This window comes from Gallinula chloropus, assembly GCF_964237585.1.
Source record: "Gallinula chloropus genome assembly, chromosome: 1".
In the NCBI taxonomy this organism is placed as follows: Eukaryota; Metazoa; Chordata; class Aves; order Gruiformes; family Rallidae; genus Gallinula; species Gallinula chloropus.
This window is the reverse complement of record NC_140085.1, coordinates 135,236,209-135,264,092: the sequence shown is the minus strand read 5'-3', so window position 1 is coordinate 135,264,092 and position 27,884 is coordinate 135,236,209. Positions and strand designations below refer to the sequence as shown.

General features: G+C 39.5%; 1 protein-coding gene across 1 annotated transcript in view; it reads left to right on the top strand.

The window, feature by feature from the left end:
- The window catches only part of WWC3 (WWC family member 3), a gene marked incomplete at its 5' end in the record, with an annotated part of 97,361 nt that overhangs the window by 28,686 nt on the left and 40,791 nt on the right, over positions 1–27,884 (top strand). The window contains 5 exons of the mRNA XM_084263080.1: positions 7,319–7,428; positions 12,075–12,278; positions 15,343–15,419; positions 17,700–17,779; positions 24,900–25,029. Coding sequence (XP_084119206.1) covers positions 7,319–7,428; positions 12,075–12,278; positions 15,343–15,419; positions 17,700–17,779; positions 24,900–25,029 — 601 coding nt within the window. The remainder of the gene's footprint in view (positions 1–7,318; positions 7,429–12,074; positions 12,279–15,342; positions 15,420–17,699; positions 17,780–24,899; positions 25,030–27,884) is intronic.

Genomic DNA, 27,884 nt, shown 5'->3' with positions numbered 1-27,884 from the left:
ATATAGAATCCTTTGTGTAAGGGTGTAGCAGCTCATCACCTCTCACAGTGGTGTTATAGTTAACGGAGTGAGCAGGTTAGTGGCCAGGTATGCTAGTCAGAAATTTGAGTTTGCAAACTGGAAGAGTCATTGCAAAGTTAAGGATGCAACTGCCAAGCCGTTTGTTAGACTGAACTGAACACAGAAATAGGCTTTGAGAGGTACTGAAGAGGTAGAGAGAATCTGCCAGCAGTGTGACTTGCTCTTCTCCAAGCAAGATCATGCAAACTTGTGGTTTGCAGGATGGAGGAAATGAGCAGATAATGGCAGGGCTGGCCTTTACTGACTAGGACCATAATTACCAATAATTTGTAGCCAGAAAACAATGTTGTTCACAGAAATTGGCAAAAAACTTGTAAATGTTGATTCAGAACCAGTGAAATTGCAACACTGCTTTTGTCCACTCCAGAGCTGTGCTGTGTCATGTTAGGATTCTTATGCAGGTGAACAAATTTAGCTTGCTGCTCGGGTTCTGAAGTTCTTCCTTAAAGTTTCCTTATCTTTTAGTTTAGGCTTTGATTTTTTTTTTTTTTTCTGGCTTGTTTAAGCTTTTTTTTTTTTGGGGGTGGTGGTGGTTGGATTTTTTTTATGTCTCTCCCAAAATGCAAGTCCTTGAGAAGATCTTGTAAATATTTAGAGATTTTGAGTAACAAAGGCAGCTTTATTAGGATTGGCAAAAGAAGAATCATAAATATCTCACATGTTGCTATTTCTAACTAAGAACATACTCAGCGTGAAGGTCCAATTTAACATCAGTTTAGTAGAGCTGTAGACCCCTAATTTCCCCCCTTAATTAACTGATCACCAGTTAATTCCAGTACATATTCCTGCTGGCCTTTTTTCATGGCTTATTCCCAGCTGGCATGTGTAATTTTGTCTGTTTTCTGGTCTAGATGTGAAGTCACCTGCTACCCAGACTGCCTGCCTTCAGCTAGCAATTGCCCCTGCCCTGCTGCTAATCTTAGGTTCTGGATGGTGTGCAGCTGGAGTTCTGGATTTGTGCAGTTGCCTGTGACTTCAGGCTATCTGTGCATACACAAACAAAACATGTTTTAAAACACTCACGGACAACCTTTCTTAGTCCCTCTGCTCCCATGTTTTTCTTGCTTATCATCTGTTTAAATTAAATAATAGTAGAAGCAAAAGCAGTTTCTTAAAAGCACTGACTTTTTACCTGGCTAAGAAGGAATTTCAGTCGTGTTGATGAAATGTGGATATATTTCCAGTAAGAATCTGCTGTAATATTTGTGTTCTGAATTTGGATGTGGATCATAGCTGCTGTTAGGGAATGGATAGCTTCTTGGAAGACTTGGCTGCTTTCAGTTTCAGCAGTTCCTGAGCAACCACACAAGTTATGTGAGAGTTGCAGTTGGACATAGCATTTTAATTTATATTTCAAAATAGTAAGCCGATATTTCTTAGCTGTTTTGGATTTTAGGAGTGTGTGAAAGAAGTACTTTTGGTTTTACCCTCTGTTGTTGATTGCTAGTAAATGTTTATTGTTTCTAGAGTAGTGAAAGGAGGTGAGAGGGTGTCCTCGGATACATTTCTTTTAGGTGTTTGTAGGCAACATAAACTTCTGTTACTTCTAGGTCAACAAATTGTGTATGTTATCTCTTACTCATACTTGAAGCTTCATACACATTTTGCATCACAATCTTAGCTGTTCAGGGTTTTCATGGCAACCTGTCCTATTATTGTAGCAGTGCATATGTTGCATGTGCAGAACAGTCTTCATCTCATTAGGTGTGTAATGCCTTGCCCATCAGAAAAGTGTTAGGGAGATTTAAAAAGTGTTAGGGAGATTTAAAAAATGCCTAGCAGGAAGAAGTGAAGTCTTTTTGGTTTGGAGTCAGTTGATTCAGTGCACTGCACAACACAGGACATGATGATCTGAAACACAGGTGGGAACAAAATCAGTCTGTTCAGGTTTTGGGTGCCAAAATAAGAGTGGTTCCTGCAATCTAGTCAATGTGCTGAGCTTTTAGGACGTTATTTCTGTTTCCCTAAATGTTTTTCTTCAGCACGATGTCACAAGAGAGGTAGACGGCTGATACCACTTCTATTGGCTCACGCAAGTTGAAGTGGCCGTAAAACAAGGAGAGTTGTGGGCTGAGGGATAGGATGGCCGATGAAGTTACTGTCTACACTGCCCTGTCGATCTAACAGATGTTAGAGCTGCTTTTTAACCAGCTCCTGGGCACTGTATCGTGCAGCTTGGGATTAAAAGGAAGTGCCACTGGCACTCTTGCCACACCGTAACCAGCAGCAAGCCATGGCATGGGAGGTAGCGATTGACAGAGAACTCAGATGTTTGTTGGAGTGACCTGCTTGTCAGCTGTCTCAGCATAGGTTGTCCAGGTTTGTAGTACTACATGTCAAAGGCAGTTAACGCTTGTTTCCATTTAAAAAAATGGTTAAATATTTGTCTAATAATGGACACACATTTTTTTTCCCACACTTCAAGAAGTTGATTCTCAGGACAATGATGGCTAATGCCATCCTGTGCATTCTGTTTTGCATATTAATGTATGTTGTGCTGACTTAGGTTACTGTAGTGCTCTTTCATGTGTTTCTTTACAGGGTTTTTTTTTATGAGAAGAATGAAAATTACTGCAAAACACAGCAGTCTTAAAAAGACTGAATTTCAAGTGACCTTTAGAAGAACTAGTACTGTTATTTCCTTGTTGTAGGGTGAGTTTTGGTTTTAAGACAGATAGATCCCAGTGATGTCTCTGAATACAAGTTACCTTTTTAAGTGTTTGTCTTGAGCACAGAATCTCATTTGTGCACGTTTCTGCCCAACTATCTGTACTGTGGATTTATTTTACTATAGGATTGAATAGATGATCAGTAAGTTAATTTAATACAGAATTGGAGGTTAAATTAGGCAGTAAAATGAAGTTATGACTTCTTTCTTAATCCAAATAACATGAAGGGTTCTTGTTTAATCTTGAAAATATATGTATAGTTTAGTGAACTTTGTTAGACTTTTTGACTGAGCAATCAGCATGTAATTTGCCAAGCCTTATTTCAAAATCTTGTTTTTATGACTTGATTACTTGAGAAGAGCTGAGTCTGTACTAGAGGATGGATAGTGAGGAGAACCATAGTGTACTCCAGAGTGCTGTAACAAGGGCTCTGGAGTTCATGGTGATGTTTGCTGCAGACAGCCGGTGCTTGGCTGGCATGGCAGCGTGCATCTAGCTGGTGCACAGCAGTTTCTGAACCATGTAGGAAGCTCCTAACTTCTGCAGCCAGGCAGCATGTGTGGGAGAGGTCTCTCTCCTGCCTGATGGGGTGGGAGGCAGCAGGTGCTGAGGACAGGGGTGCTCTCTTCAGGGCAGTCTGTTTGGAGGACCTGGGTGGGTTGGGGCTGTTGGGGTACTTGGCACAGCTGGGTGGCCGCAGACCCACTCTTGTGTCTCACAGAGAAGGTCCTACAGGTCCCAGTGCACTGCTGCCCAGGCTCTAGCTACGGTAGTGGAGGATGTGTAAGAAGTGCCTCCAGGACTGTAGTAGGACTTTCAAAACCAAATAACCATCCTCCCCCTCAAGGTAGACAGTTCTTTTTGCCCTGTCTTTGAAACAACACAAAAAATCGTCTTCCATTCCTGCTCAGTTTCTTGGTTGGTCTTGTTTGTTTGAGTTTTTTGTTTTGTTTTCTTCTGTTGCGTGACTGGAGGTAATAAGGGCTGTGACACGAGAGAAGAGAGTTAGTTGAATTTTATAGCAATGGCTATAACTTAAATTCATGTTTGAAAGGAGGTAAGAAGAAAAATGTCTGTTGCGTGTGCATAATCTTCTCATTTTGCCTTCTCTCTTTCTTGTCTTGTGACACTTCAGTAATATACTCAGTGTAATACTTTACTTGGGATAAACTATTGCTAGATTTATCTGAATGCTTAATTCTTTTCTAGTTATACCATTACTCATTTTTAAACTGCCTGGTATTTTTCAGATCTGTCATGTGATTGCATAGAGTTTCCTAGCCTGTAATTCACATTTGTCAGGCAAAAACATCTCTCCCATTAAACAGCTATTCTGACTGAGATCACATTTAAGAAAATGTTTCTCCTAGTTGTCTGCTGAGGAGTATCAAATTTTATTAGACACTTGCTGCCTCTGTATTGGACCGGACAAAAAAAAGGGACAAAAATAAAAGCAATGTTGGTAGTTGCTACCCTACAAATGGTGGCTTTTCTTCGGAACTTGGCTGTTCTCTCTCATAATTAGCCCTTGTGGTTAGTACTTTCCTCTTAATCCCGGCCCGCTTTGGAAGATAAGGAGACCTTGGAAGTAATTTAGGCAACTAGATGTTGTCTGAGAGTCGGCAGCTTGTTTGCAGTGTCGTTTCTACTTTGGAAACACCTTTTTGATTTCCTGTTTAAGATCTTGCAAAAACAGGCTCTGTTTGTCTTAATTCAGTTCCTCCCAGGGGAAGGAGGGGAATCCCTCAATTAGACCTAGGGCTTGCAACCAGCCAGGGCCCTCTGATGTGGCATCAGGGCCATGGGAAGACTGAGGATCTTGTCTAATGTTTTCCGATGCTTTGTATTTTTAGTGCTCTGGTTCTGGTTTTGAAAACCCATGACAGTGAAATTGCTGCTTGACATTATTGGTCAAACTCTGTTTCGGAGAGTTGAAGTATGCCCTTTCCTTGAACCCAAAAATATTAGCCAGAGATACCTAATTTCAGCTCACTACTGCTGTAATTTGTGTCTCACCTCCAGTATCCAGAGCTGTTACATTCTGGTTTTATTATATTGGAAAGCCTTATTTTCCCTAACTTGGAAAAAAAGTTTAAATAAATCTTGTTCCCAGAGTTGTGCTGGTTCAACCAGAAATGTATATTTTCAGTTGGTTTAGTTAAACCAGTACAAAACTCCGTGAGAATCTTCCAATTCTCAGTTTAAGCTTTGTGTGTTTCTACCTGGATGAAGTGAATGAAGAAGGTTCGAGCTACACAGGTAGAAATGTGACAGACTTTTGTTTCAGTGTAACAATAATGTTATGCTCTGTCTGAAGGGAATCCAGTCTGGAGCAACTTTGGATACTGTGTAAAATGAACAACATCAAGTTAATAGTGTTATGAATATCTGGAAGACAACTTTTTATGCATTCTTTTTCTTGCCAGGTTTCCTTCAAAGCCATTAATTAAACTGTTCATGCGTGCTTTATAACACTGGAATGAAAACCGGTTGGACCAGATGCGTGGGCTTTCTATGGTCTCCCTTATCCAGAAAGCGAGTCTTGTCCTTGTCCTGCAGGTCTGAGCCCTGGTGGGATCACAGGGAGCATGGAATTGGAAGTTCTTGTAGTGTGAAAGGTTGGAGTATCATGTGCAGGTTTTATTTATGAATAAAGGGTGAGGGTGTGTTTGTACAGCAGGCGAGCGTGTCTCGTAACTCATTCCAAAGAAAACCTTGTCTATAGTGTGGTAATTTAGGAGCCGATGTCTAGACTGCTTTGAGAAATAGTAAACATGATGTCTTCAGAACAAAACCACGAGAGTTTAAGAAAAATGGCTGCACATTATATTTTTAATATTTGACTGAATTCCAGGGAGATCAGAAGTATTTTGGCAGCGTTTGGTCTGCCTGACTGCTACATGAATTACGGAAAGAATTCATATGCCAGTCCATAGTAACACTTTCTTTCTTGAATACAGCAGCTTTGGATTTGCATAATTACATGTATATATTTGTCAGTAATGGAAAATCTGTACTTAAAATAGTGGTGCACAAGTTTATGTACATCTTCATCTTATTAAACTGTTTATACATGTTTGAGAATCCATAACATGCAATCAAGCTCTTCAGTGTTCGGCCTAAATAACTTGATCTTTGTACTGGTGTACAGAGCTGTTCATTTTTTGTCTTCTACTACAGTTAATTTCAAACACTTCAACCTCAAGAATACTAAAGTAGTTTCAGGTGGCAGGTAAATGCAGTTTTTCTGTTTGCATCATGCAAAGTGCTTTTTGTTAGTGATTGATCAGTGTGCTTACTGGGCTGTTGGAACAGCTAGAATGGAGCCATAGTGGTATTTCCATCATTTAAGTCTTTCCCATTGGATTGTTCTGGTTGGTTTTGGTTTGGGGTTGGGGATGTGGGGGGAGATGAGGAAGGCTTCCTAGTTCAGATGAGGTTACTTTTCTGTACAGGTGTTGTCAGATGCAGTGCAATTACCAGTCCCAGAGATCTCTGAATTCCAGTGTATTTGTAACCATCACCCAAATTTGGTGTCAGGAAACATTAACGGGGTGTTATAACATCTGGATGGATTTTCCATTTGATGCCAAACAGTGTTACGCCATAGATTATGCTGAACTTAAGTCAGTCTCTAGATGAGTGCATGTACTTAATCTTTGCAAAGCTGTCATCAATCTAGGTATTAGCAGTGCCTCAACAAATCTGCATTGTATGTATCATCGAAATGACGTTCTCTTATGGATTAAGTAAGAATTAAAATGATGATCTGGGAAATAAAAACAAGTCTTAACGTTCAGTAAAATTATGTCTGTTTGCATCATTTGTTGTTCCTAGGGTTTTTTAATATACCTTGTTGTTCCAGAATAGTGTTGGTTTAGAATATTGTGGTAGAATTTGTAACCCAGTATATTCAACATTGCTGTCAATAGTGTTTTTGGTTTTATATTACCCACTGGTCTATCAAGAGGTTGCCTAGCAAGGGGTGTGGTATTAGTTACTATTTCTGTTCTAATGGCCTCAGAATTCATTAGATACTTTCGTTGGTCTCCTTTTTGCAGGAGAAGTAATCTTGATGGGTCTGGACCAAGGGAATATGATTGGTAGTTGAAATGTGTAATTGAAAAGGGGAGAAATCTGTTATATAGTGTTTTCTTAAGTTGTATTTCATTTTTTAAAGAACAAGCAATTATACTGCTTTGACACCTTAAAGAAGTAAAGGCTATAAAGCTTCGAGAAATTTTGTGCAGTGGTGAGCCCCATCTTCACATATGTATTCTTTGCAATATGGGAGAAAAACTGGCAGGACTGCATGCCATTGTAGTTAAACTGTTAAACACAGAAACTTGAAGGGAGAAGCTTGTCTTACCTGTTTGAGGAGTATCTGTCAGCATATTTAAATGAAATTTTATTTTGAAACTCTATGTTTGTAATTATTAGCACATTCCTAAGCAGCATAACTAGTTTGTGATCAAATGGTGGAAGTATCTTCAAAACAGGTAGCAACATTAATTGCACTGTAAACTCTGCCCCTTTTGTATTTATTTGTATTATTTGTATTTTTATAGGATTACAAAGCCTTTGACATTTGCTGACTGTGTTGGCGATGAGCTTCCTTTAGGATGGGAAACTGTTTATGATCAACAGATTGGAGTTTATTATATGGACCACATAAATCGTGAGTAGATGTATGATTATTTTGAGGAATCCTAGGGAGCTGATGTTAACTGATGGCAGTAACTTTGTTTCTGGTTCCATTTATGCACCTAAGGCTACAGTGAGAAAAAGCATGCAAGTAATTTCTGTCATCTCATCTTTCAAATATGGGCACAGTCCTTCCAGCTGTAAAGAATTTTACAGCCTATGATCAAGTTTTAGGCACTATAACTATTTTGTTTTGCACTGTCAGACTGTGGATTATCAGCAACTGTTGATTTTTGTCATATATCAATCAAGATTTCCATGCTATAGTCTTGTATTTCCTATTTTTCCAATTGCCCATAGTTCACTGCTCTATATTGAAAACCAAAGTACATGCTGAGAGAAAAGTTGATTTTTAATTAGAAGCGCGATGAAGTACAATAATTTCAACCTCTCTTAAGCTGTATGTTTTGTGCAGTAAAAAGTGCTGTCAAAAAGACAGCAGGTGTGCCTTTTGGAAACTTAAGAGGGAGGCATTTCCAACCTTTTCTCTTTTGGAATACTGCTGAATTAAATCACCATTTTCTGTCATGTTTGCCAGTATTGCTTCTAAAAAAGGTCTTACCTTTACAGTTTTGTGCTACTGCTACTACTGCTGCTGTTACTGTCATGCTGCTATCATTAGTTTTCTTCTCACCAATGAGTGAATGCCTTCAGTATTGTGGGAATTAGCAGTTGGTGGGGAAGGAGAAGAGAAGAAAGTAGTTCTATGTGTTGTCACAGCAATGGTAAATAGTATCATCTGCAAAGCCAACCTCAATGCTAATATCAAGTCTGTGAAAAAAATAAAAGTGTAGAAACAGTGTTTGGCTTCCTGCCATCATTGGAATTACTTGTGTATTGTGGTTTCACACTTACTTATTAAAAGAAACACAAAACACCAAAATAAACCAAAAAACCCAATAGAATAACAAATGTTCCCATGATAATGTTTGACCCACACAGGCACTTAGTTGTTCTGACATTAACAAAGATCACAAATTTAATAATAAACATTAAATAGCTGTTAATGCAGTGATCACAGGGACAGATAGTCAAGACAATTGCTAGGCTATAAATGTAGACTGTTAGGTAATTCTTAAAATAACACTGTTTAAAAGTAGTAGTAGCTTAATGATTGATGTTTAAATTGTCATTGTAACTTCAGTTAATGTTAAAGTTTGACAAAAACTGAGGTTTAAATCAGAGTACAGCGATGGAGTGCACTTGCGCCCCTATACGTACATGTGCTTGAGTCCATATATTAAAAAAATATGAGGGAGGATGTTAGCAACTTTTTTTTTTCTCAAAAATTGTAAAGGCTTTAGGAGTCCCTCTAGGTAAGGAGTAGAGTGCAAACTCTATTGTAGTGCTGTGATGAAAAAAAGCTACTAAAGCATCTTACCGATAGACATGTGTGACAGGAATAACAGTCACTGTCTCATGCAAAAGAAATCACTCCCTCTTGCTTTTCAGACTTACTTATTAGCTGCTTTATTACAGGCACCAAGTTTGAACTTAGAGAAAGGATATTAATCATTGTTAGCGAGTCAGATCTGGCTTGCTTTTTTTTTCCTGTGCAATTGAGAGAAAAAACTATGGAAGAGAGTCTTTGCAAAGGGAAACTGAATTCCCAAATGCCCAGTGGGAAGGCGCAGAAAGAGATTATTAATATAAATGGATCTGGGAAAGTAAAGGTAGTCATATTTGGAGAGGTAATGTGTAAACAGAGGGAGAGAAACTTCATAGGGCTAGTGCTGAACTGAGTGAAAGGAATCATTCTGCAATTAACAAGGTTGCAAAATTTGTCTCTTTCATGATAACTAATTATTTGCAGCCCACAGATATTATCCTAAATGGTAATGCAACCGTCGCAGCAAAATGGGTTTGTCACCCTTAGGCTAATATAGTGCTTGTGCGTACAAGCAAGATTTGTATTCAGAGGGAAGACAGAGTTGATAGTATAGCTGGATAATTATTATTCAAAAATTAGTAGGATACTCAGGCCAATTTTAAACTGTACCTGTTTAAAGGTACCTGTCAAGACTGCATTAGACAGCTTTGTAGAAGTGAGAACTAATGAGTAGACAATCCTATGCATCATGAGATGGTGTCAGGCGAGTGGCAGAGATGATGTGGGAGCTAAAGAGATGTTTTTCTGATACAAGTCCCTTTACACTGTATGCTGAACTATTTCTAAAATAATTCAAACAGCAACTTCCACATGAAAGCATTTGGACTGCCTTTTGTGGCTGACTGGGTTAGATGCTTTACACAGCACTGGAGTTCTGTGTTAATTGACAAAACAGAAGTGCTCTTCAGTTTCAAGAAACACTGTGAGAAAATGCAAGGGGTAATTCAAAGGGAATTTCTAAAGTTTTGCTTACCAGGGACGTCTCACCCTTTATGCACTGTCTCAAGCTTTTTGCCCTTGCACCTTTTAAAAGAGAACAGTAATACATCTGATTTTTTTCCAAGCCTCTTGCTAGGTTTGTTTACCCAGAAAGTAATAAGATTTCTAGGCAATAACTTCCCGTTTGTATTGAAAAAACTCCAGGAACAGAGGAATCTTCTGTAAATCTCAATGGTGCTTCCAGCCCTGATCTCCATCTTGTTCTGTAAATTCAGTACTTTGTTGACACCCTTACTAAGCTGCTCTTGGCTCTTGTCCAAGCATTGCTTAAAAACCTTGGCGGCTGCCAGCCGCAGAATTCCTTTCCCTCCTTCTCAGAGTCTTGGGAGCCTTTGAAGTCTCCTTTAACCAGTTGGGCATTCCCCAGTGAGGGAATAATATATTCTCTGCATTTGTCCAGGGCTGTGCTTGAAATACTGTAGGGTTTTTTGGTTTGCTTTGTTTTTTTTTTTCTTAATTTGGTTATGAAGAAATGAATTTTATCATGCAACGTAGCTTTAGTTTTGCTGTTACATGGCAAACTTATGTAGAAATCGAGGCCAAAGTGAAGCCTCTGTATTTTATAAAATAGTGAATGTCACTACCATACTGAAGAAGTTTTCTGCATCAGAAGAATGTTGCTAGCTTTTGAGAAGGCATCTGAAATAACTTCTTAACAGATGCAGTGCCCTGTAGATTAATGTGTGGTATAACATTTTGGCTGTTTGTTGAGATTAGAACTGTTTCTTATTGAAAAAGAGACATTAGGATGCAGCTTTTCTGTCTCGTAACTGTTTAGTTATTTCTGCATAGCTTCCATAGGGGATTAGCAGTTTCAGGAATACTAGATTTGCACAGATTTCAGGAATATTTACAGGCAGGTGAGATAACATTGGAAATTATCATGCCCTCAGTAAGGGATGAGCTGCAATGTGAACTGCTTGTCCTGCATGCAGCAAGGAATTTCTAAAGCCTGAAACAAGCCATAGCACATCCTGTCAGATGAGCTGGAAGGTGCTCCTGGGAATCGACGGATAGGGGAAGAAATTGCCATACTGTAGGCACCATCTTTATACTGTTGCAGTGTGAGGAGTTGTGGAGAAAAAAATTCAGCTGTTGAGAGAAAAGGTTATTAGGAACCTAATACACAAATCTGCTGGAAGTAATGCTCATAAATGAGCTGTTTATGTACTTTTCAGGTGGCTCTCAAATGACAGAGCTGCTAACATGACCTCGACACCACTAGAGTTCTTAATGTGTTGGTTTCAGTCTTTTATAGTTTCTTATTTCATCACTGACACCAATGTACTGCATTATGTATACAAGATTAATACAAAACAACTGCCTTTCAGCTCTCGTGAGAAACAAGGTTTGGAAAATATGACTGGGTGCTTACCTTCTGACCGTGCTGCAGGTTCTGCTGCTGCTTTGAGCACTGATGTTGCATTGAGCAACTTCTTACTACTAGAGCTTCAATCATCAGAAATTAACATTCATTAAATGTGAGAATTTATATTGGCATCCTCTGAGCATCACCACAAAAAGAAAACAAACCAGTGTATTTTAGGATTTTAATGTTTGTGTCCTCCTCAAATGTCTTTGCAACTGCAAAGAGATTGCTGTACAGTAATAACCTTGAAAATCAGTGTATTTGGGAAAGATTTTGTACTGGAAATGCGTTTTTGATTTGTATGAATATGAACTGTTCTAAACCCTGGAAAAGGAAATGAGAGTGCTGTTTCTTAAGACAAAACCCAGAAGCCGTTTAAATGCCTTTATGTATTTGAGATTAAAATGCTAACTCTTCTGTTGAATGACCTTATCCTTTTTAATTACACCGGTGTGGTCACTGACTTTTCATGATGTTATACTTGTGATGTTGTATGTAGTATCTTAAGGTTGATCCAACCTTTTATAGAGTTACAGGCTAAGGATTGAGATACCTTTCACTCTTCTAGGTGCTTCTGGCTTTTTAGGTAGTTCTCAGAATTTTCAAGTTGATTATGAGGGTAAATTAGAGCCAAATCACTGTTTTCTTTGGATTTGCTCTAATTTGTAGAAAAAAGAATAAAATTTAAACGTCTCTTATATTTGAAAGGGCTTTTCCTGTTCTTCTACTCTGCATCCTTTCTTCTTGTCCAGGCTAATGTGATTTTGAGCAGCATAGTGTTAGGTGTCCAAGGTGAGAACAGAATGAAATATAAATTATTTTGTTGAAGTCTTACAAATTTTTTTTCTGCTTTTCTCCTTAGAGCTCACACAGATTGAGGACCCAAGGGAGCAATGGAGACGGGAGCAGGAACGCATGCTGAAGGAATATTTAATAGTTGCCCAGGAGGCACTCAATGCCAAGAAGGAGATCTACCAAATAAAGCAGCAGCGTTTCGAACTAGCCCAGGAAGAGTATCAGCAGTTGCACAAAATGTGTGAGGATGACAGCCGTTCTTATGCCAGCTGTGAGTTGATGACCCTTTTGATTTACTCACCTGCCTCTCACAATATGTGGTGTAAGAAATAGTGTGAAGTGTTTACATCATCTGAATGAAGATCCTGACTGCAGAAGATCTTCTGTAGAAGATCTGTACCAGAGAAGACTATGCTATTTAGGGACTTGCATTTCTTGTTAAGTCTGTTAGCATGTGTCTTTTTAACATTAAACAGGGATGTATCCCAGCTAGCATCGCTAGCGTCTTGGAATGTGTTGTAGTGATGCTTCATGCAAGGCAACAAAGACAACACTGAATCTGGCTTGGACCAGCCTCCTACTTGCACTCCTGAATTCATAGATTATTCACTCTTGTCGTGGTAAGGAAACAAGCTTAGGGGAAACCTTCTGCAGAGCCATGGTCAGTCTGTTGACTTTATAAAAAGTTAGGGACAAGGTATTGTGGTCAAGAGTCCCTCTGACAACAAAGTAGGAAGAGGTGTTTTATTAGTACACTGAATGGCAGCCTCTGATCCTCATGCTGGTGGTGTAGGTTGTAGAGCCTTGATTTCTTGTCCTTTTAATTCTTCAGATGTCTCTGATGACTTGGAATGGATTGTAACACTTCTGAAATCTGAAGCTGTCGCACCACTATAAGGGCTCTTGGCTGGTGCAACAGGGAGAGGTATCTTTGCTGAAGAGTCAAAGTAACCTCGTTCTAAAACATGTATCAAATGGATGTACCCACCAGCCACGTGGAAATGTAGTGGAGTTCCACTGCACTGGTGGCTTTTCAGTGGCTGCCCTGTGTACAGCTATTGTTTAACTGCAGGATTTGCTGGTAAATGCCAAGTCCTTGCTAAGTGTGGGAACCTTTGCTTAGCCCTTTCTGAAAATGTTGAAGAAACATGACTGTGGAGAAGGGGTTAAAGCAGCCATCTGGATGGAAGTGTTTAGCTACTGACCCAGTGGTATTTAGTAGGCCAGGGTAATTCATATGTATGCCAAAATCCTGAATAAAACATGTTCTCTAGGGTTGAGGTATCCCAGATTGTCTTGACCAAGTGTTCTTTTACTGTTGAATTGGAGCTATCTCATCTTTTTGTTTAATTTTAAATATATGTATTCTGTGATTTGGTTTGTCACATAACTGAACAGTTGTGACTATTTGTTTTTCTTCCTGTTATGTTCAAGTTTCTTAAAGATTTTTTCTTTCTTACCAAGAAAGGAGTTTAAAAAAAAAAATTAAACAGTTGGTTAGGGTTGGAAAGGACCTTAAAGATCATCACATTCCAATCCCTCTGCCATGGGCAGGGACATCCCTGACTAGACCAGGCTGCTCAAGGCCCCATCCAACCTGAATGTTATAGTGTCATCAATATGTTTTTAGATGATAAAAATCTAAACATTTATTGCAGTACTTTTCTAGGAGCTTGGGCTTTTTTTTTAGATGCTTTGCAGTAGTTCTGTGGGATACTTTGTTGAATTACTTCAGGTAAAGAAACTTCTGTTGCAGATGATAATATGCTAGAAAAAATAGAACCTGTTTTTCATATTTTTAAAGCTCTTGGAAAAACAAGTTGCTTAACAGCAGTGAAGTGTGACTGAAAATGATACAATTTAAATTATCTAGCATGAATGCAAATGCTATGTCAGTTGACATGTTTCTCAGTCTTCTGCTAGGTTGGTTTTTTTTAGGTATGTCTGTGGAATCAAGATATTGTAAAACCATTTAAATAAAGCCTTTAACTTGTTTTGAGGTGAAAAAAATCTCTACAGATATGTTAATATGCACCTGTGTTGAGAAAATGGTATGGGCTGATTAGTCAGATGATACATTTAAAAAAAGTAATCCCTTTTGGGATTAATCATGCTGTCAACTCCAGATTCCCCAAGGCTTCTCCACTTGTTTTTCTTAATTTGATGCTGTCACTCCACCCTGGGATGCTTGTTTCTCCATTTATTGTACAGAAACCTTAGGCTCCCGATTCAAGCACGGTTAGATGACCCAAGTAATCTTACTGGTTATCCCTGCCCCCACCACTGCTTGTTTCAGTCTGTTGAGTTGAAAGAGTTAAAACTTTGGAACCGAGTGTCTCCCTCTGGGCTGGTGGGTGCTGCCATTGACTCAGCGCCCTGTGCTCGGGAGTGGGAGGCCCTGTGAGCTCAGAGGTTGTGGGCTGGCAGGGAGGTGCCCGTGCAGCAGTTTTGTGACTCAGTTGTGATCAGCCCTATTTAAAAAACAAAAACATCCATAGAAAACCTTGGATTTAGGGAATTTAGTCCAAGCATGACTACTCGTTTTGGCAAGTTCCTGCATGTGTGACGTGACGTGACCTTGTCATGGCAGCAGCCTCTTGAGAGTCGAAGGGCGCAGTGCAGCGCAGGCACAGATAGAGCAGTCTCAAAGCAGCAGCCTCTGGAGGCTCTACTGGAGGATGGTCGGTCTAACAGCACAACCCCCTCCACTCACGTACCAGGCATTTTTCAGTGCTGCCCTGAATGGTTCACTCACTAAATCATGGTTGGTCTTGCCCAGCCTGTCCTTTAGGATATCCCCCTTCATCTGTCTGGGCTTTAGATTGTGAAGCCACAGCTTAAAATCGTTGCCTGTGACTCCAGCTATACTGTGTTAAGAGCTCACTGCCGGAGGAGGTTGATGTGCGTGTTGGTTCCCTACATGCTTGCTTTAGGAGGCAACTTCTCTCTGTAGCCGATCTGCTTTTGTCTGGCAATGTTTTTGTTATGTCAGCGCACCTGCGGAGCAATTAGCAATCGTTAATGTTACACAAATTGCTTGCATCAGTAAATGCCACCGTCCTGTCCTGGAAGCTAGCTGCTTTTAGGCGATATGCATGCTGTGCTGCTATATACATACAGCTTTTGTTGTTGTTGTTGTTGTTGCTGTTAAGAATAAAATTCTGGCAGGCCCAAGATAATTCTTCAGTTGTACTTTTAGCACAGAGGATTATTTTAAAATCTAGTGATTTGTAACACAAATAACTAGTGCAGTGGTCTGTTAAATAGTGCCTTATCTTAACAAGTGTATTAACGAGGGAAAAAAAATAGTAAAATGCTGTTTTCCATCTGTTTAGCATTCTCTGGATTTTCAACTAATACCAAGTATGACCCATATCAGATTAAAGCAGAAATAGCCAGCCGTCGTGACAGAGTGAGTAATCATTTTTGATTTTGTAAAAATACAAATTAGGCATTGGGAAGGAAGGGGGGGACTGTGTGGGGTGTTTTTACTCTGAGCATTTACCGTGAGTGTTGCATGCGTTTTTTGAAATGCAATATTAAGAAATGCTTTTCAGTTTTGACCTGTTGTTAAATCAAGTCTCTGTGGTGAGTGACTTGCACATCCGTGTTACAAGCATCAAGATTTTTGCCTCAGGTGTCGGAGGCAAACTCAGCCAGGGTGTCAGGAATTGCTTTCTCAGTGCCAACTGCCATAAGTAGTAAAAAGTCTGAAACCAAATTATTTCTTGATTAAGTGCAGTTCAAACCCACTGTCTTCATATTTTCCCATTTATCCACTTTCAGTGGGTTTCCATGGATGTCAGCAAACTCTAAAATTAACTGTATGTTCACAAATTCAGTAGAAATGTTGGCCAAACAGAACTTTTTAGCTCCTTGGTGAGAGGAGTTCAAGCATTCTGACAGTGATGGGCAGTTCTGTAATAAAAAATTTCCCCTTCCCTGAATAGCTGACTATTGAATTTCTTCCACACTGGTTTCAAGCAAATCAATATCACGGTCGTAAACAATTAAGAAAAGTAGTTTAAACCATTAAGCACTAGAACCTAATTCTAAACGGTATGTTTCTTTCTATTAATGGATTAAATGGGGTTTAGCATGCTAGGCACTCAGCTCACAAAGTGTAAAAAAAAAAAAAAAAAGAGCACTTATCTTTGCAGGATAGTGTTCCATTTTTGTTGTAGTGACTATTTTTCACATGAGCGCCTCTGAAAATAAACCCTGCTCACCACCCTTCAAAGGCATTTATTCTATCTGTATATGTTTACTACGTGCTGACCAGTGTTTGCTTGTTGTACATACTCTGAACGTCAGCATATTCTAAACAAAAAAATAAGCCTTCTATATTAAAATAATATTTAAAGAAAATAAACAAGGTCTTCACTTACTAGACTTTTTCTCTCTTCCCACATCTTAACAAAGTCCCCAGGATAACCTGTTTAACTGAAGGTGTGTGTAGGCACTGAGTTGTTTCAAATAATAGAATAAATAATATGCATATTAAAGTGTGTGTATACACCATGTTCTTTTTAATTTTTATTCTTGGAGAGTGTTGAAAGAGTTGGTATAATCACCAACTCTTTTTGGGGAGATTTTTGGGGGCTGGTGTGATGAGCTTTGAGGAAAGAGTGAGAGCCTACAGGGAAGCAAGGGCTGCACAGGATTGTGTGGCTCTGGCAATCATGGTTTGCATCCCTGGAACTGCTTGAAGCCCCTCAGTATTGGAGCAGGGCTGACAGAGTTAATCTATGCCTGGATACGTAGGAATGTTCTTTTACTCATTTTGAAATTAATTTTTTAGTAATAGTTTTGTCACTTATTGCTGTACCTGTTAAAATCAAAGTACTTGGGGTAAATTTTAGAAAAAGTAGCAAGTTTGATACCTTGAGAAGAAAGCTATTTTGTCCATCCCTGCCTCTCTTTGGGCTCTCAGTTCAACCATATGCCTCACCACCACACAATGAAGCACTTCCACCACCCCACCCTCCCCCCAACCCTCGGACATTTGTCTGTAGTCCCCTGAGCCTTCCTCCTCCCATCACCCTTCCCTGTCTACCAGCTTTGGGAGGGCAAGAAGCTATTTCTTTGCAGATCATTCTTGGTGCTGATAGTGCTTTTCTAAGGTGTGCCTGACCTACTTAGGTAACTTCTTAACGCTACAAGAATATGTTTATGGAGACATCGCTGCTTTATCACTCTTGATTTATGCTCACTAGTTGGATTGGGGGATTGAGAGGACAGAATAATATGAAAGTAACTCTAGAAAATCATACTGCTGTTTCTGGGAGAGGGCAGTGATCTTGCTTTCCCCGGTAGAGGAAGTAATTTTTGAGTGTTCGGTTTTTCTAAGGTGACTAAAGAGTTGAAGACAGTTGAGAGGTACCTCTATGCTCCAGTGGGAGAGGAAAAGTCATAGGGATTGAAATGTTCTAGCTGTTAGCATAAACTATGGGAGATAGACTAGATAAAGAATGAAGAAATTCTTACTTTGAAAGGTGAATGTTGTGACTGCTCTTTCATTGATAGTTCAGAAACTGTTACTTACATGCAAATTGTAAAGCATAAGAAAAAACATAACTTACACCATCTCTTCCAATTTTTTAAAGTACCTTAAGATTTTGTATTTGAGAACCAATTACTTTTATATTGAAAGCTTCTGTTACATGTTATGACTTTATTTTGTTATATTCAGCTTTCTAGGCTAAAACGAGAGTTGGCACAGATGAAGCAGGAGCTGCAATACAAGGAAAAAGGAGTGGAAACTCTGCAAGAGTAAGTTAAGAGTTTGTGAGAGGATTTTTTTTTCTTTATTCACCTTGGAATCAATTTCTTACAAAAACCATTGCCAAAAAAAGGTTGAAACTTCTTAATTGCTTCAGAGTTTCTGCTGTGGTAGTTATGCAGGGTGAGAACGGTGTGAAATGATGGAAGAAGGGTTGGATGAAATTGTTTGGAATGGTAATTTCATAGATCCACATGCAAAAAAAGTTTCATAAGCTCTGCTTTTTAACTCTTCCTGAAAATGTTGTCGAGGTGGAATTAGATTTTTAAAATGTTTTGCAAAGATTTTTCTGGAGATCCCTACAGCCTGGAGCACAGCCGGAGGCTCCATGCAGTGGAGTAGTTGTACTGAGGCTTTTGGGCTGAGCATGGTACTTCTGGGAAGGGAGGCTCTGTGCCCCAACCCTGCTGCTGCTGCTTTTTTACCTGATGGCTGTCTCATTCTGCACAGAAGCTGATTTGTTGTGTGCTGTGAATTTGATGGTCTGAGAGACCTTGGGTTTTGGTGCATGTGTGAAGAGTGAGTGCCTGTGAATGTGACTCCTTGTCTCTCCCAGCTGTGAGGAAAGGTAGTAGCTCCAGGCAATTTGCCACTGCTCCCAGGGCTATTAGGCAGCCTGTGCTCAGTTTCCTTTGTACTCAGTGATGCCAAAGGTCACCTGCTGTGGTTACCCTCTCCCTGCTGCTCTTCCTGCAGGCCATCAGATGGGAACTGAGTGACTTCCATCTGTGCACTGCTTAGTCACCTACACGTATAGCACATACTTGGGATGCCAGGTCTTGGGATGCATCTTTTTCACTCCAATCTGTGGAAAAGATGGCAGGTAAACACAGGTGGTTGTGACTTCCAGATATGTTCAACAAGACCAGAGGCTGGACTGTATGTTGTACAGCTCTTGGGCTTGTTTTGGGCATGTGGCTCTGCGTTTCAAGATCTTGGCTGTTTTTCCACCATGCATGTGAATGAACTGCCCAATGCAGGCACTTCCTGAAAAGGCTGGAACGTGCACATCTAATGTGTTTTACAGCACGAGTACAGTGTCTGTGGCAGTATTTTTAAAGTTTGGATTTACTGCATTGGTGTTACAAAGCATGGGTGCATGCTTTCAGGATTCCTGGCAAAGTTCCAGGTATCCCAGAGCAATTTCTTACTTTCCAACTCGGATTTTGATCAGTACTACATTAACAAAATGCTGTAAAGGGAGATAGATTTTACTTCTAAAGGAGAGGGAGTAGCCTATGTACTTTTTTTTTTTAAGCTTACAGTGTTCTTTTATTTTAAAACGATTTTTAAGCACCTAAGAGGAAAAAACCAAAACAACATGTTCAACCAAAATCCTTCATTGGCAAATGTAATTGTTTTCAGGTATCTAAAAAAATATATATTGACTACATGAAGCATTTACAGGTAGGTAGAGGAATTTTAGCGTATAATATTAACTGAAATTTAGTAAAATATAGCATTCTGTATATCGGAACAGGAGTTATTTTAAGTATGGTCAGTGTTTTAGGATGGTGGTCTAGATACATAAGCAATTTTATTCTAAGACGCTTAATCATGTTTTCTTTAACTGGGTAAAAGGTGCCTAGCCTTTTCTACTCTTTTTCCTTCCCCTGGTTATTGGGTTATGTTAAGGGTATAGGTTGAATTGTTTTATAAAAGGCCTAAATGCTTGACTAGGATGATGAAAGTATTTGAAAGCCATTGGAAACTCAAGATTGTTTTAATTAATACAATTCATTTAAGATAGTCCAGCAAAGTAGTGCAACTTCTTGAAAAGTAAAGTCTGTGAATGATTAAGAATACAAATGTTAGTCTTGGATTTTAGCCCAAGTGCAGTTGCCATTGCTCTAGGATGGGGGGGTATAGAAGAGACATTTAAGAGTGTAATTATTTTAAATCATATCTCATTAGTCAGTGGTCACTATAATAGTTTAATTTTTTACAAGTTCAAGTATGACAACTCTGCTTTGGTGTTGCTTGCTGCTGCTGTTGCTACAACGGTGCCCTGTCCCGTTGATGCACTGGGTGGCATTTGTTGTTGGCTGCTGAAGCTGGGGAGGATGTTTTGCCGTGTGTTATCTGGGATTGCAGCAGGATTGTCAGTGTTTGTGCCTTGCTGAGCTCTGCTCTCTGCAGTGACTTCTTTGCTTGCAGTCCAGAGGCTTGTGTGTTGTGTTTCATTTTGTGTGTTTAAGTAATTTTTGGTAAGATGTGCTCTCTTTTGAGTATTTTGTGTCTAATGTGAAGAGAGCCAATTTGAAGAGTACTTGCACAGTCTGACATCTAAACAGAGAAGCTTCTCTAGCCTCCCTGTGCAGTCAGCAAACAAATCAGGCTAAAAGCCAAACTGTGCTCTAGGTTGTCCCTGGGCAATCTCTCCCCTACTCCTTGTATTTGTCAGGAGAAAAGGGTCACTCAAGTCAAATACCAAAGCTGAAGCATTACTTGCATAGCCACAAAATGAGTGTACTGTCTGAAAAGAAGCTCATCACTATTTCTTTAAAACAAAAATTCTGGGATTTCTCCCTTGGATTTTTTTTTTGGGGGGGAGGGGGATGATGGTGGGGGGGGATGATGGTAGTGGAGGGATTGTTTCATTACAGTTTCGTACAACTCAGACATTTCCCCTTGTTACCTTTTCCTAAATTTTTTTGTCTGCATAATTTTTTCCTCCTTGTGGCTAGGTCAACTCTTCTAGTAACTGCCAAAGTAGAATGGCGTGCATCCTGTTCAGCTGTTTTAAAGCCATGTTCTTCGCTTTATTTCAAGTACAAGCCAAGAACAATATTAGGAGCTGTCACACTTTGGGCTTTACATCTGGCTGAATATTTGCTTTGAAACTCTGACCAGAATGGCATTATTATCAGGTATCAGAACGTGCTGCTGTGTGATTCCCTGTGCAACCTCTGCTGGGTATAGCATTTGGAGAAGAGACAAATTTTGCAGTGATGGGTGGTTAGGTTGCTCAGTATTTCCATCATTTTATGTTGCTCTCTGGTTCAGATGCCTTTGTTAATTGCAAGTCTCTTGCATTGATATTTTCCATGTACAGTGTCTGCCTTGGACTGTGTTTACTTTTCTGTTCTTTTTAATTTTAGTAAATGGCTTAGGCATCTTTGAGCTGAATAATTAAAAAAACCCAAACCCAAGCCCACTGAACAACTAGAGAAAGTTGGGTTTTCTCTGGGGAGAGAGGATTAAGGGGTTTTTTAATAGCTCTTCAACCAATACTGTCAGAATTTTAAATTTTTAGTGCTGCAGCTTTTAGCTAGGTCTGTGTTTTCAACAGTTTCATCCAAATTTGGCAATGATGTGATAAGCCATTGGACACCAGTCTGCCCTTGCCCACTGGAGACTTTGTAGAGCTTGCTGTTTAAAGCCTGCACAGATGTCACCCTGTGCACCATCTTTCGGTGATCTCAGCCTCCACAGGTGCCTTTGCCCCAAGGTGCGGCTGACCCTGTCACAGTCCAGAGTTACAGGGTTAAAGATGAGCCTTTCCTGGAATGAAGCCCTCAGTCCCTTCCTCTGACCCTGCAGACAGCTGGGAATGAGAGCAAGGAGCAGTTCCTCCTCCCCTGTGTTTTCAGTGACCCTTCTGCTTGCCGGCAGGAATTCTGGAGGAAGAAGGCGTTTAGCAACATAGGAAATGAAAACTCAGCCAGTTGGCTGTGAGAGCGGAGGCAACGCTAAGAGAAGTTGGGAGAGACAGGGAATTGGGACTGACTAAACAATTTGTAGCTACAGACTAGTTTAGAGGATATGAGACCTGACAGAAGCTTTAAAATTAGATTTTAACTCAACTAGAGATCTGTGATTTGGTGTGAGTATGGGGGAGTCTTTCATATTTGAAAGCATGTGGAGAAAAGTAGAGGAACATGGATGGAATCTGCCCTGTAGGACTGAAACTATTTCAAGTGTAATAATAGTTTGTGTATCCTGGAAACTTCTTCCTCAGAAAATCTATACTTTATTCATAGCTTTGTGTATTAGTTATTCTGTAATATCTGTTTGTGTCATGCTATTTTTCTTAAATTAAATGGAAGATTAGCTTTGAAAACCACTAAGTTAACAACTTTATGAGAGGAGGGGAAAAAAAGCAGACAATAAACAGCTAGTAATTTTGAAAGATGCTTAAGTCAGTGTGGATTGACAGCAATACTGATTTCAGCTCAGATATTTCTGGAAGTTGAAACTTTTCTGATTCTTTCCTTCAACAAATATCAATTCATAAGGTTGGGCTCCAAAGTGACGTCCAGGAACTTGAATATGTGGGTAACTAGACAAAAATCTGGTTGAAATTAAATAATTTCCTTTTCCTGAAATGCCACCTTGGACCTGGCAAATAATATAATGAGCAGTTGTGCAGGAGGTATTTTCTGGTCTAATATTTGGGTGGAATCTATGTTCTTAATGTAACCTTCAGATAAAACCACATGTTATCCTTTTCATGAACCTTGTAGTCAGTTGGATTAGTTGTTTTGACATGGTTTTATGTAATCTTTTCAGGATTTTAGCTAAAACTTAGTGAAGACTCAAGTAAACATCTTAAAAGAAAACAAAACCAACCAACCAAAAATACCCTGACTTTAATCCACATGACATTTAAGTCGTTTATGGTTCTTGAACTGAAAATGGTAAAGGTTGATATATTATGGAACATGGGGAAGAAATGTATTTAAGTAGAAAGCTGAGGTTCAGACTTATTTTGTGTTGTCTCCAAAAGCAGGAACTGTCAGAAAAACCCAAACCAACCAACCAAAACCGTAGAAACCCAACCTGCATTTTTTTCCAAAACATTTTGATCTGCACAATAGAACCATGGGATTTTTAATCAAGCTTTTTGATTCTTCATTTTAATATTTTAATTTTAAAAGAAGTAATCTGCAAGTTGAACATCACTGTTTAACTGGAGGAACATACTGAGTGAGTGCAGTTGACACTCTTAGCTTGATATTTTACCTAACTTGAAACTTTTATCTATTCTCAATATTTTAAATTATTTTAAATAGATTTTGAGTATTCTTGTCATGTATATCTATATAGAGAGAGTACTCTCTCTTACTAGATCTTTTTATAAACTGATGTCCTATGTAACTACTGCTATATGTTTTATCTTTAGTTCTGTTAACCAGAGGCACCTTCTTTTGGAGGTGTTCGTTCTTAGCATTGGTGGAGGGATCATTACATATACCACCTTTCTTCTGTATACACACTGTCTGTGATAGATTAACAGGAAAATTGAGGTTTTCATATTTTAATAAGAACTTAGCACAATTTCTCTACCTGTTGTGGGTATCCTGTTACAATCCCATAGCCATTTCTTGCAAATCAACACCAAATGGTCTTTCTAGTAAATTTCAGACTCTCTGGTCTTGTTCTTTATCTGTTGTGGTGGGTTGACTGTGGCTGGAGGACAAGTACCCAGCTAAGCTGCTCTTATTGCTCCCCTCCTCAGCTGGACAGGGGAGAGAAAATTCAACTGAAGGCTCACAAGGGTTGACATGAAGAGAGGGAAAGGAATTACTGTCACAGCCAAACCAGACTCAACTTGGGGAAAATTACTTTATTACCAAACAAACTGGAGTTGGATAATGAGAAAAGAAAAACCTAAACCTTAAAACACCTCTCTCTGCCCCTCCCTTCCAGGACTTTAAGAACTACTCCTGATTTCTCTACTTGCTCCCCGAGCAGCACAAGAGGATGGGGAAATGGGGGTTGTGGTCAGTTCGTCACATGTTATCTCTGCTGCTCCTTTCTCCTCAAAGGGAGGATTCCTCACACCCCTCCCTGTGCTCCAGCTTGGGGACCCTTTCACGGGAGAGAGTCCTCCATGAACTTCACCAACATGAATCCTTCCCACAGGCTGCAGTTCTTCACGAACTGCTCCGACATTGACTCTTTCCATGGGGTGCAGACTGTCAGCACCAGACTGTTCCAGTGTTGGTCCCCCATGGGGTCACAAGTCCTACCAGCAAATGTATTCTGTTGTGGGTCCCTCTCTCCATGTGGCTACCAGTCCTCCAAGAAGCTTGTTCCAGTGCAGGCTTTCCATGGGATCACAGCCTTCTTCAAGTCCCTCCATCTGCTCTAGCATAAGGTCCTCCACAGATAGAGGTCTGCTCCACTGTTAAGTTATTAACTATATTATCCAATAGGTGCTACCACTGTTGCTGATAGGCTCAGCCTTAGCTAGTAGCAGGTCTGTCTTGGAGCTGGCTGGCATTGGCTTTATTTGACATGGGGAAACTTCTAGCAGCTTCTTGCAGAAGCCACCCTTCTAGCCCCCAGCTACCAAAACCTTGCCATGCAAACCAAATACATCTATAAACCAAAGCAAATTGATCAAGATGATACAGTGGACTAGGCTTCTGCAGATTGATCTCTTGTGTGCTGCTACTGCTAGCTGTTGGGGAAAAAAATTTTGAAAGCTCAGTGGATGTTCCACTTAAGGGAGGTTTTTATGTCAAGATGGGAACATTAATAGTACTTCAACCTGATGTAGTGGGCAGCGCTTCTGCTCCTTGCTGAGTTTGCCTTTGAAATCTTCTGGGATGGTCCCATGTGATGTTTCTTAGTGTGTGATAATGTTGTCTTCTAGAAAAGATACTCAAAGATGCACCAGTGGCTTTTAGGAATTAAAAATTTCATACCAAGAAAATTAATCCCTGTGTTAGAAACGTCTAAAACAAGATCAGATAGATGTCCTGAAAGACATGTTGCAATGTGTTGTGCCAAATGGGAATGGGACAGCTAGACCACTAATATCTTTATCTGTTGAGATACTACCTTGTATAGGTAGGTTTTAGTTTTAGGTTGATTTTACAGGTTTTTTTGCATGGAGTAGCCTGCAGGCATTGCCTATAGGCAAGCTCTGCGTTAGGACATTAAAACCAGGAAATGTGTTGATTCTGTAGAACCTGTGTAGATAATTGCATTGCTTTGTCTTTGGAGTGTGCTGGGTATTAAGCACTGTGTCAATTCCATTCAGACCATCATTTTATTACTGGAAATAAAGTGGTACATGAATAAACCAGAGGTCTGAAAACACGGGTGTTCTTTCTAATTATGTGAAAATTCCTGAATTTGCCTCAATCTTTTCAACAGGATTGATCGCAAGATGTCAAGTGCTCATACAAATTACAGGCTGGATGAAGCGCAGGCCATAATGAGCGAGCTTCGAACCATAAAGAAAGCTATCTGCACAGGTGAAAAGGAAAGGCAGGACCTTATGCAGGTAAAGAATCTACTACTGAACAAATAGCTGCCAAAAAGTCGTAACCTAAGTCTCTTTCCTTGTTTGTGATTGCATTGGGGTTACAAAGCTCAACTAACGAATTGAGGTGCCCTAAACTGTTGTTACCGTTTGATAATTACAATAGAAGGCAGCTTGAAAGAGGTGAGTAGTCATTGTCCATGCTGTGAACTTAAGGCTTCATATGTTTCATATTTTTGTTGTGGATGATGCACTATCCTTGCAGTTATATCAATGGCTTTATTGAATGTAGTTTTCCATTGCTGCTGGCTATATTAAAGACTGCTGTGGAGTAATTATGCTGCATTAAAAAAAACCCCAAAACCCAACAACAACAACAAAAATCACTTCAATTTTTATGATATTTTGTTTGTTTGTTTAATGTCTCCTCATATTATCATGTGCTAAAATGTTTACCGGTTTGTCTACTGCATTTTTCTTTTTATAAGCATTTCCCAAATGTGGATTTCTGTGTCACTGTGCTATGCTTTGGCTGTTCTCCTCCTTTTCCTTCTCTCCAAATACGCTGAAGAGATACAGGGGTAACAAGGAAAATTTTCTTCACACAGTCTTCCTGCTGCTATGTTGAAAAAGACATCTTTATTACCTAAATCATTGGGAATGTACTCAATTAATCTTGCCCTTCAAACGTTTTTCTTTCAGTTTTTGCTGTGGTAGTGTTTCTCTGGTATGTTTTTACATTGTTAATTAATATGGATAGCTTGTAATTTACATGTAACTGAATTCCATAGCTGTACAAATTATTCAGTCTCCTAAAGCATTACCCAAAGGTCAGCTGATGGATTCTTGTTCAAGTAGACAGAACAATTAAGTCACTGAAAAGTTTCTGCCTTGGCAACTTTTAACATATCTGATATTTTGTGTTGGCCAAATTTAAAAGTGAATCTCAGTTTTCTACATGCTTGGCTAGCAAGAGATGATTAGAAATTCAGTTCTTCATGGATGCAGTGACATGCAGTTTAGGAAGCTCACTGGCAATTTAAAGACTTTGCGTGTGAGATCTTGGAGCAGCTAAACTACTGGCCTTGTTTTGACTCTGCCACTAGATATCCCCTGTCCCCCCAACCTTTTCTTTACATTTTCAGTCCTCAGTAGCCCTAAATCTAGCTGTAAACATTGAGATGTCTTGAAAACTATTTCTGTTAAACCAACCTTAGGGGCACTTGCAATTTCTTTAAATCCAGTGTTGAGGGAGCTGGAAGTATAGTGCCAAGCTTAACATCAAGCGCTGGGCAAAGCTGGCAGCACCAGAAAGTCAAGGTTGCACAAGACCAAAGTGAAAGTGGAAAGTGTTGCCATCCTCCTTCATGGGTCTGTGTGACATAAAAAATATCAATCCAGGAGGTATAACTTTTGTAATTAACAATAATCTGTCAATCATAGACACGTCGTTTAGCAGAATCAACAAAATGCTTATCCCACACAGGCCTGGGATGCAAAATAGTTCTGCATGTTTTGTTTTAATTGCACTATGGGATTAAATGCCATAGTTTGTGATCTACAGTCGTGTGTTTCTGCCAGCTTACTGACCTCTGCAAAAATAACCAGCTTTCTGCCTCATGTTTTCTTAAATTTTGACCAAAATGCTAGCTTTTGTTGCCACCAAACATTTCCAGACTTTGCTTTTTATTAATTAGTTGAAGAATATTGTTACAGGTTGGTTTCACTGCATCAAGTGCAAATTTTTAAGTATCTTCCTAATCAGTTCAGAACTTGATTTTTAATTTCCTATCAAGTTTGAAATTGATTTGTCCTTGAAAATGCTACATTTTCAAGCTATTCTTGGTAAGACAAGCTTTCTTATGAAAAACCTTTTGTTTTGAAAGATGTTTATAGAGGAGTTCAAAGTATTGTGTAAACAGCTGGGGATTTGTTTCACAGAAAGGAAATAGACAATTTCTTACTATTTCTTAATTTAAATCTGGCCAGTGTGAGCAACAGAACTAAACATAGTAGAAGTGACTCAGTCTTGTGTAGGTGCTTGGAAAATTGTAGCTGTCATAGAAATATGATAATTGGATGGAGTTGTGTGGGAGAGAAGGCAGACAAGGAAAGGAGAGGGTGGTCAGATTTAAACTGGATGCAGTGGTTACAAATAAAGCCAAATATGCGGTGTCAGTGCTCAAAAAAAAGTGGTCAAACTTTTTATATAAGATTGAGTAATAAAGGTGTGTGATTGGTTAGAGTCCTGAAACTAGTGTGTCTCTCTTACCTCCCCACCCCCCACATCCTTTTCATACTTTTGTTTCTGTGTGCATATGCTTTTACAATGTTGTTCATTATCACTAGAAAGCTTTGAAGTTTGATTTTTGTGGGGGTGCTTATCTTTTTCCTGTTCTTTCTTGTCTTTACCAGTTAAATAGGCTAAATTGGTCAGATAGGAACTGCACTGAAATTGTATGTGGCAGAGAGCTCCGAAAGAGAAGTGGTGAAATAACAGTGCTGAAGTCACTCTTTTGGGGATGTTGTGTGTAGAACTTCACATCCATACAGTAGGCTGGAATGACTGCTATTAGCAGTCTATAAACCCCAGATGAACGATGGATTCCTCCATATAGCTGGGAAGGAAATTACTCCCAGCAGTTTATGTAAATTGTTTTTATCTAAAAGTGTGCTAACTCAGGGTGTAATTTTCCATGCTAGGGTTGCTTGAGGCTGTGTTTTCACTCATCCAACTAGAAGGACTTAAAGCATCTGTGTTTACCCTGGAGCATAGTCACCACATGTAGATAGAAGTTCAGGTGATGTTGCTTGGTGATTGCCACCTGCCAAATGCTACCTAATGCTAAGAATTATCGGGGGTTCAGCACCTGTGA